Below are 9,491 nucleotides of genomic sequence, written 5' to 3'. Positions count from 1 at the left end.
AATGGTTATGTCGCTGGACTCCCACGTAGTTGACTGCAGTTTGAGTCCCGGACCTGGCAACTTCAAACTCATGCAGGGTGCATGTGAATGCTTGTTCCAAATCCGAGAGGTGAATGGAGAGGAGACTGCTGTGTAGCCATCCCCCTGGGGGTCACTTTTTGCTTTCTCTGTCACTCCAGTTAGTGCATACCCCCCCATAGTAAAAATCTTTCTCTTAAAAAAAAAAAAAGAAGAAGAAGAAGAAAAGGAAAGAAAGAAAGAAAGAAGAGAGAAGAAAATTCTGAATCTTTCATGTTGGAGTTACAGCTGGGAGCTGCTCTATTCTCCACATGATTTGGGTATACAGCTGAGTTTGAAAATCATTGCTCTAGTCTCATTTTCTAACCCATAGAAAATTCTCTAACCCTTCCTTTAAAAGGCAATAATTTATTCTTTACAAGAAGCCTTCAGAAATAAGGAACTTCCTACTTCACAGTTTATATTTTACTACCAAATCAGAGGCACAATGTAACTTCTTGCTTTGAAGGAACTGGGCAGCCCACTGGATGACGGAGGCACCTGTGGACCGAGTCGGGGTCTAGACTTCTCTTACAACGGGATCACCTGGAATGGATGTTGCTTAGCACCAAGCACTAAAGCTTCGCCTCTCAGGGCTGCAGATGGCTTAATGGCTATGACACTGGACTCCCACATAGTCAACCGTGGTTAGAGTCCTGAATCTGGTGGCTTAAAATTCACGGATACATGTGCATGCATGGCCAAAATCCAGAGAGAATGGAGGAGAAGGGATTGAGTCATGGCCCTTCCCCCGGGGCGGGGGGTGATTTCTCACTTCCTGTCTCTCCGGCGAGCACATGTGCCCTATAACAAAATTCTCTCTTTTAAAAAAGTGCCTCACCTCTCAAGAGAATTCTTACCTCTTCACTTCTCCAGACATTAAACAAGTATGTGTATTTTCCAGGATAGCCCACAAACTTCCCTTTAAAGAAAGCTACGTAGAAGCAGGATGAGTAGTAATTTACAAATTGAAACAGGAACATTTTCAAGGTAAGACTGCTCTCATATTCCTGGTAAGTTCGAGGGATTTCTGGAAGTAAAAAGACAAGAAAGTTGAATGCATTTTCCTGTGTCTTCATGAATTTTGTACACCTTGAGACAAGTGGACATCTGGTCGAATATTCTCTTGGTCACAGCAGAGCAATATTAACAATGAATCTGTGTTAGGCTTTCTACTAAGCCCTTCGTATTAATCTAACCACAGGAGAAGGCCAGGAAGCAGTCATTATTACACTTACATGGGGATGGGGGGAGACTTCCGAAGGGCCAGTCACACAGCCAGAATGTAGAATGCAAATTCATTTAAGACTGAAGGGGCTTGCAGTTTCCAACACAATCTGATACTCTGTACATATGTCAGCTCACTCTCTCGCTTGCTCTCATGTAGTACATATGTCAGCTCACTCTCTCGCTTGCTCTCATGTAGTACATATGTCAGCTCACTCTCTCGCTTGCTCTCATGTATTCAATCCAGTTTAAGCAAAGAAAGCCCGTGTCAAGGACAGGGATCTTTTCCCACCGAGCTGTGCTTTCCTCTCCAGGGTTACTTGGCTTTATCAATTTTGAGAACAAGGTGATGGTAAACAGGGCCAGCAATAATACGCATTTTCCTTCTCCTCGTGCTCTGGCATTTAAGACAGTCCAGAAATAGGAAAATATTAAATTCTCTTCACACCATAGTATAGCACGAACAGTAGGAGAATGATTTTTTCTGAGTGGATGCTCTCCCAATAGCACAAGCTGATCTGGCCAAATTCATGACCTTGCATTAACACCGGAACAAGAATGAGAATCCTAAACACACATGATTCCACCATTTTAGTGAAATTTATTCGCATCCCTACGGAATCTCTAATGTGAGTCTAGTGACTTTCACTGAAGAAAGCTGTGACTTCTCAGGAGTTTTGATTTGTTTTTAGCTTTCCAAAGGGCACATGCACTCACCCAGGAGAAAGAGACAGCAACTGAGAAAGCACCCTCCACAGGGAATGGTTACACAATCCCTTCTCCATTTCTACCTCCTGTGGGGATTTGGTGTGTGTGTCTGTGTGTGCACACGCTCACACACGTGTGTGACATACAACCAGCAGCGTGTTGCTTAAGGTGTCAGGTCTGGGACTCAAACTGTCCAACTGGCCATTTGGGATCCAGATGCCCCAACAACCATGACACTGGCTGGCTTTTCACCAGGAAAGAGGGAGAAGGAAAGTGGGAAAGCACCCCTGGGGGACGCGGTCAGGCCAGAGTTGCTTCTCTCCCATTTCGCCCTCCTTTGCACATGCACACCTGCCTGGCTTGTTTCTCAAGCCTCCTGTCAGCCACGTACGAAGCAGCCACCTTAACCACCCCACCACTGCCTGGCCCCTCAGGTGCTTTTCAAAGCAGTTTATTTGCTGTGATTTTCTCACTGTTGCCAGCAGAGAAAGGAAGAAAAGCTGAGAGAAAGAGAACACCAAGCTGCAGACAGTATAACATGAAAGTTACTTGCCAGCACTCATGCCAGCGCTGAGTGGATAATGAGCTCTTTTCATTTTCCTGGGCATGACACCGTGCACGGACTCGCAGCAGAAGCCACAGTCTCTGAAGAGGGCACTCAGATGGCAGGCTGACTGCTCAAGGGGGCTGCGGCCTTATTTCCAGCTTGCCAGGGAGGAGTCCAGGAGCAACTGTGCTCTGCGCTACCCCCCAGGAGTCCCTCCACGTCACCTATCACCCCCTTCACCACCTCTCATGGCTATTTCTTCTCATAAAAGAACGCTTAATATGTATTTTATTTATCTTATTTATTTCTTTTAATTTGACCAGAGAGGGACAGAGTGAGGGAGAGAGAGAGGGAAAAAGAAAGCAAGCCACTATGTCCAAGACTCGAACCACGGTCAGCCCTGTGGGAGTCCAACGCCCTTAGCCACCACACTACCTGCTAGGCCCAGAAAGTTTACTATTTTTTTTTTTTTGAGAGGTTTTTCACTATAGGGTGCGTGTGCTCGCCAGACAGACAGAGAGAGACAGAGACAGAAAGCGAGAAATCACCCCCCAGGGGGGATGGTCATGCTGCAATCCCTTCTCCCTCCATTCTCCTCTCAAGATCTTGGGCACGCAAGCACACGCGCCTGGCGTGAGTTTAAGCCACCGGGTCCGGGACATGAACCACAATCGATTACATGGGAGTCCAGCAACATAGCCATTACGCTAACTGCTGGTTCCCAGAAAGTTTACTATTTTTATCAACAACAAAAATCCAGGTTCTAAGAGAAAGCAACTGAAAACAAATTCATCAAATTTGAGATCTATTTAGGAGGAACTGATCTTTTCATTTTTTCCTCATTATGGCTTTCCCAAGCATCTTCTAAGAACATCTTCTAAGAACCATCCACATGAAATAAAAATAACGTATCTTGAGTACAGTGAGGATTTTACTTAGGCTTCGACTAGACCCAATCAAGAGAGAATTAAGACAAGAATATTAAAAAATAATCTACTCTTAATTCTTCTTGTTCAGTTCCTCCTTTATGCATTACAATGGGCCTGAAGGTGGCCCTACGGGATTCTTACGAACATGGCTGTCTTTCACCCACACAGCCAAATTGCCTTAAGGTATGCTCTGAGAAAATAAACTCCTGGGGCAATTTGAACAAGAGGAAGATGAAACCGGAGCCTGCGAGGGCAGTGGACGCCATTCCTCCAAGAGCCAAAGACGGCAGTGAACGTGTACTCGACCTTGGTCACCAGTGATAACCTAAGTCGGCATGACATGCTGGCCTGGGTCAATGAATCTCTGCAGCTGAATCTGACAAAGACCAGTCGTGCTCAGGAGCAGCTTATTGTCAGTTTATGGACATGCTGTTCCCTGGCTCCATTGCCTTGGAAGTGGAATTCCAAGCAAAGCTAGAACAAGAATATATCCAGAACTTCAAACTACTTACAGGCAGAGGTTTTAAGAGGATGGGTGTTGACAAAATAATTCCTGTGGATAAGTTAGTAAAAGGAAAGTTTCAGGACAATTTTGAATTTGTTCAGTGGTTCAAGAAGCTGTTTGATACAAACTATGATGGATAAGACTATGACTCTGTAGCTGCCAGACAAGGTCAAGAGACTGCAGTGGCTCCCTGCCTTGTTGCTCCAACTCTGAATAAACCGAAGAAACCTCTCATCTCTAGCAGTGCGGCCCCACAGAGGCCCATTTCAACACAGAACTACTGCACCTCCTAAGGCTGGCCCAGGGGTGGTGTGAAAAAATCCTGGTGTGGGAAACAGGGAGGATGAAGCAACCGAACTGATGCAGCAGGTCAATGTGTTGAAACTTACTGTCAAAGACTTGGAGAAAGAGAGAGATTTCTACTTTGGAAAGCCAAGGAACATCGAATTGATCTGCCAGGAGAATGAGGGGGAAAATGACCCTGTGTTACAGCAGATCGTAGACATGCTCTGTGCCACAGAGGAAGGCTTTGTGATAGTGAAGAAGGGAGCCCACAAGAGGAACAAGAAGAGTATTAACAGCCTGGACCAGCAGAGGCACATCTGAATTCTTCACTCCAAACCATGTGCTTAACTGTAAAATACTCCCTTTTATTATTCTTTGAGGACTCATTGGTTTCTTTACATAAGCAAAAAGTACCTCTTCTTAAAGTGCAGTTGGCGGAATTTTCACTCCTTTTCCACCAAGTTTGAGTTAGGGCAGTATTAACATCTAGCTGGTTCACCCGAAGAACAGAGGCTGACCACGGGTTTCCCATGTGGATGCTGATCTCACTGAGGCTGGAGAAGGGGTTAAAGCAATTAGCTGACGTGGTGACCTCAGTAGAGAAATGTAAAGACTGAATTGAATTTTAAACTAATGTGAAGTTTTGGCAGAGAACGTTTTAATAAATAAATGCCTCAAGAGTATTTAAAATATGCTTCCATATTTGAAAATGGGAAATATAACATAACAGGAGTTTTTATGTATTTGACATTGAGTCTTTGAAGGAGGAGCCAGACCTGGGAACCTCTGGAAGCTGCTGTGGCAGGCCTTACAGGACCGCTGGAATCTTCTCAGGCCTGCGCTTTGGCCCAAAGAGAAAATTTTAAGTTTCCCTGTGAAGCCATTTGGTGTCATTGACCAGTATAGCAGCCTGCTGAAAAGCATGAGGCATTGTTGCCTAGACGAACAGGTGTGTTTCAGCCTTGAATTGAAGAGCTCGATTTTCACTGAGCATGTATCTGACAATTTTTCCAACTATCCCTGAAATTTCTACATATTGTGTTTACTAAGGAAGTGAGGTAAGTCCAGATTTCTAATCTAGCAACTACTTTTAGGGACTTGCCCATATCTCTGGGATTTGAATGGGGGTTTTGTCCCATTATACTGTCCCTTCAGTTTACATTTAATGGGTTTCTCTTCTCTGTTCCCCTGGCCCAATGGAAACTCCTCTTTGGCTCCTTAACGTTTCCTGCTTAGAACTGGAAGTTCGGCTGGTGGTGATCATGCTGCACATTCTTTCTGGTGATCAGTGAAGGCCCTTGTTACCTTGGGATGTGCGAGACTTGGGTATCTGGTACCTGCTGTCCACAGCTCTCCACTGTTATCTGAATACTTTGCCAGTGCACTAATCTCTTTGAGATAAAACTCATTAGTGTGTTAATAAATGTTCATTTTCTTTTGCAGAAAATAAAGTATAATGTCTAAATTAATTATTAATATTTCAAATATTTCATTCCTTAACTCTCCCTCAACTGCTTTGCCCTTGGCCTGTTCAGTTCCTTAGTTTGGGAGAATGTGTGTTACCAGCTACTAAGATCGTTCAGCTCCTGGATGTATTTGTATTTACTTGTTTCTGGTGGTAGCTTATCCTAAAATATATAGAGAGAGCAGGTATTTTATGATAAAATTGCTGTGTAGTGCATGCTTTGTGTGGAATTCAGAGGAAACCCAGATTCAGTGATTAACAATGCCAAAATATGCAAGTAAATAGCCATTGTTCAAATGACAGTGGTGCTATTTCTCTTTTGTGGCCTTCTAGACTTTTGTTGTCCCTAAATTACGTTTCACTGAGAATCCATTTTCCACCTGGTCTTTCTTGACAGGGATTTTTTCCACTTTAAACAGTTCCTAGGTAAAAATTCTGTATTTCAAGAGAGAAAAAAAAGAAAGAAAGAAAGAAAGAAAATAAACTCCTTGGGAGAGGGTCTAAATGGATGGGAACACTGGTGGGCACACGTGCGCAGGCTCACGGCGACGGCTGAGCTAACTTACCCATCTTTGTAATCCAGGCAGATATCTTTTCATAAAAGAAGTTCAAGATCAAGATGATGATAAAATTCAGACACGAGCCTGTGAGTGCTGTGGTTATCTGGGGAGTGAGGAAACTTTTGACACGCTTTAAGGATGCTTCCGTTTCCATGAAGCTAGCAAACGTAGCAAAGACTGACAGGCGGTAGACGATTACAGATACCATGCTGGCCACGACAAGAGTCATCTGGAGGAGGGAGAGGAAGAATCGGTCACTCTGGTACCTGTTTCCCTGTGGTGCATGCATACCTGAAACACCCACTACTCTCTTCATGTTCTATATTGAGTTTAGCATGTGCAGAGCAAGCTAGGTCGGCCTCTCTTACCAAAGCTGAGAGGAAATGAACCCTGCCGAGGTAGACGTGTTAGCGATGGAGAGACCGTAGCAATAGGTTAAGTCTAATGCAAAAGCATGTATTGCCTATTCTCTAGGCTCCTCTTGCAGGCTTGGCAAATGACAGAGCCAGAAGGCCAAAACCTATCCATGGCCTTGTTTGTTCTTATATGGCCTTTAAGCTAAGAATGTGGGTTTTTTTTTTTTGTTTTTTTTTTTTAATTTTGGAAGTTATGAAGAAAAATAGAAACAAATGCGTGCCAGAGACTCTAAGACTATAAAGCCTAAACTACAAGGGGACTTTGAAGGGTTCACGGAAAAATGGAATTAAAGCATGAGTTTATTTTGGTGCACAAGAATTTTGAAATCCATTTTTTTTTTCTCAAGATACACCTTTTCCGTGAACTTTGTGAAGCCCCCTAGCTTATTTGAACAATTAAAAGAAAAAGTTTGCCACCCATGCTCTAGATTGTAGGTGAACGTGTGTTATGGAGATTATTTACTTTCCCAAGAAAAATATATTTAAAGATTCTATTTCACTTCCCCTCAAACAAGTGCTGCTGTTAGTGGACTGATAGGCTCAGTAGTTGAAATATTTATATAGATTTTGTGAAAATTGTGTGCACTGACCATATTGCCCAAGTATAAAGATTTTAATCAATGATTACTGAATTTTATTCTAAAATTTGAGGAAGTAAGTCGAATTGAATGAGAACTAGAAATTACAAATAGAATGATCTTTCTGGAACCATCGTCCAGAAAGTTTCTTAAGGAATGTTCCGAATTGGTCATCATCCCCTTTTATTCTATCACATCTCAAGGATTTTATATCATTCAAGAGAACACATTCCTCCTAGCTCTCTGGAAATAGAAAATCGGTAGCTTTAACAAGAAATGTTGAAGATAAAAACATGGGATATATGAACAGATACAGCTGAACTAGTCTGTAACTGCTACTATTATTTGTGAAGATTATTTCTTTTGAGAGAGACAGAGATCCCCAATAGGGTTTCATGAAATGATAATGGCTTTCAAATAAATGCTCACCCAAAATGTCACCGTGGCTCCAGATAGAAGATACCATGGAACACGAGCATACAGAGGCATGTGAGGCTCCATCTCCTGTAATGTTAAAGAAATCACAAAAAATTTAAAATATGCCCTCGAAGTTGGGCCTCCAAGCAGTAACCCAAAGCCCAGTTAAAGTGCAAATATCCTTATAACGCCACCAATAGCTCATGGAAGGCTATATCCTCACAGCGAGCCTCCCTCAAAATGAAATCTTCCGGCCTCCTAGGTGAGATATTTTCCACATATGACACATAATGGACACATGCTATTTCCAGAGTGCTGCATTAGTGTGGTCTTCCAGGTGGCTGGACAGGAAACAAAGACCCGAGGACTGGTTGCTGCTTAAATGGCATGCTTGAATGATGTTCCAGTTTCACACTAATCACATTGAATTGCATTGTACTGCTCTGTAATTGCTCTACATGATAATAAATTGCATGAGTTCTTAATATGTATAGGGAAAACTGTTTTGTGTAGTGTGGAGGCTCAGCCTTTTCTATCTTCAGGTTTTAAAGACTGCCATACAGTCAAAAATAGCATCAGCAGAAATCTAAATCATGTAATTCTAGAAGCTATGATTTCATGTTTTATTCATTTTCAGGTGGACTGAATGTAAACAGAATTGTCAATGGGCAGAGTACGCTGTTCAAGGGCTCTGCAGAACTTCTGGATGTGTGCATATGTGTGATCAGGTACACGTCTCCATGTCTTATGTATGTTTGTCCGTACATATGTATGCACAGTTGCATGTGCACACGTGTGCATCTATGCATGTGTGTGTTTCCAATGTAAACTCAAATGTGAGAGAATTCTGGTTATACTTAAACACCAAAGGAGCGTAGTAAGTTAAAAAAAAACAACTTCCAGATACTTCAAAACCATTAAGACAAAGTAAGGTGAAGTGGATGATTCATCGTGAATCAATGTTTTGCTTTTCAACTGGTTTCAAATGTAAATATTCAATACTTTTTTTTCTGCTAATGCTTGGCAAAACCAATAGGCCTGCTTTTGTTTACTTTTCTTATATCATGAAATAGAAATGGATAAGAAAAATCATGTTACTTTTTTGTCAATATCTTTTAAAATATGTTCTTAATTTCAAACTGCTACCCAAATTGTTGATGTATTAGGTCGTCAGAAAAGTCACGATGCATTTTTGCATAGAAACAATACTTCATGACTTTTTCCAATGACCCAATATTTTCTGTGATGTTATGCTTTTTCTCCTTTATTTACCTACTGAAATTTTTGTGACATTTTACCACACAATTCAATGTATCTTTGGTGCACACTGGAACTGTGGAAAGAAGTTTGAACATTATTCTGCAAAAAGAATGTCCTGAGTGCAGTGAGGAATTCTGCTGGAGACCAGGCCAAGACATATTCTGTTCTCCTTTCAATAGCAGCAGCTAACACAGTCATTACAGGTTATGGGAAAATAGGGGTGCTAAGAATATATAGCCAGGATTTTTGTCTTGGGAGGCAAAGTGACTTCCATTTGCACTTGAAAGAATGTGAGGTATCAAGAAGTCAACTGACTAGGAACCAGCAGTTAGTGTAATGGCTATGTCGCTGGACTCCCATGTAGTAGACTGTGGTTCGAGTCCCGGACCTGGAGTCTTAAACACGCTGGGTGCGTGTGCGTGCGTGCCCAAGATCCCGAGAGAAGAATGGAGGAGAAAGGATTGCGGCATGGCCATCCCCCCTGGGGGGCGGTGATTTCTTGCTTTCTGTCTTTCTGGCAAGCACACACGCCCTACA

General features: G+C 42.5%; 1 protein-coding gene and 1 pseudogene across 1 annotated transcript in view; one reads left to right on the top strand and one right to left on the bottom strand.

Moving 5' to 3' along the window:
- ANO5 (anoctamin 5) overlaps positions 1–9,491 on the bottom strand; it is an 82,389-nt gene that overhangs the window by 24,536 nt on the left and 48,362 nt on the right. Inside the window, exons 13-15 of the mRNA XM_006146902.2 lie at positions 7,707–7,781; positions 6,290–6,512; positions 918–1,087 (exon numbers count right to left, since the gene is read on the bottom strand). Of these exons, the coding sequence (XP_006146964.1) occupies positions 918–1,087; positions 6,290–6,512; positions 7,707–7,781 (468 nt within the window). The remainder of the gene's footprint in view (positions 1–917; positions 1,088–6,289; positions 6,513–7,706; positions 7,782–9,491) is intronic.
- LOC102501210 (microtubule-associated protein RP/EB family member 1 pseudogene) lies at positions 3,577–4,551 on the top strand (annotated as a pseudogene).

The sequence above is a fragment of the Tupaia chinensis genome, unplaced genomic scaffold, assembly GCF_000334495.1.
Source record: "Tupaia chinensis unplaced genomic scaffold, TupChi_1.0 Scaffold000196_1, whole genome shotgun sequence".
Taxonomy (NCBI): Eukaryota; Metazoa; Chordata; class Mammalia; order Scandentia; family Tupaiidae; genus Tupaia; species Tupaia belangeri.
This window is presented reverse-complemented; position numbering and strand designations above follow the sequence as displayed.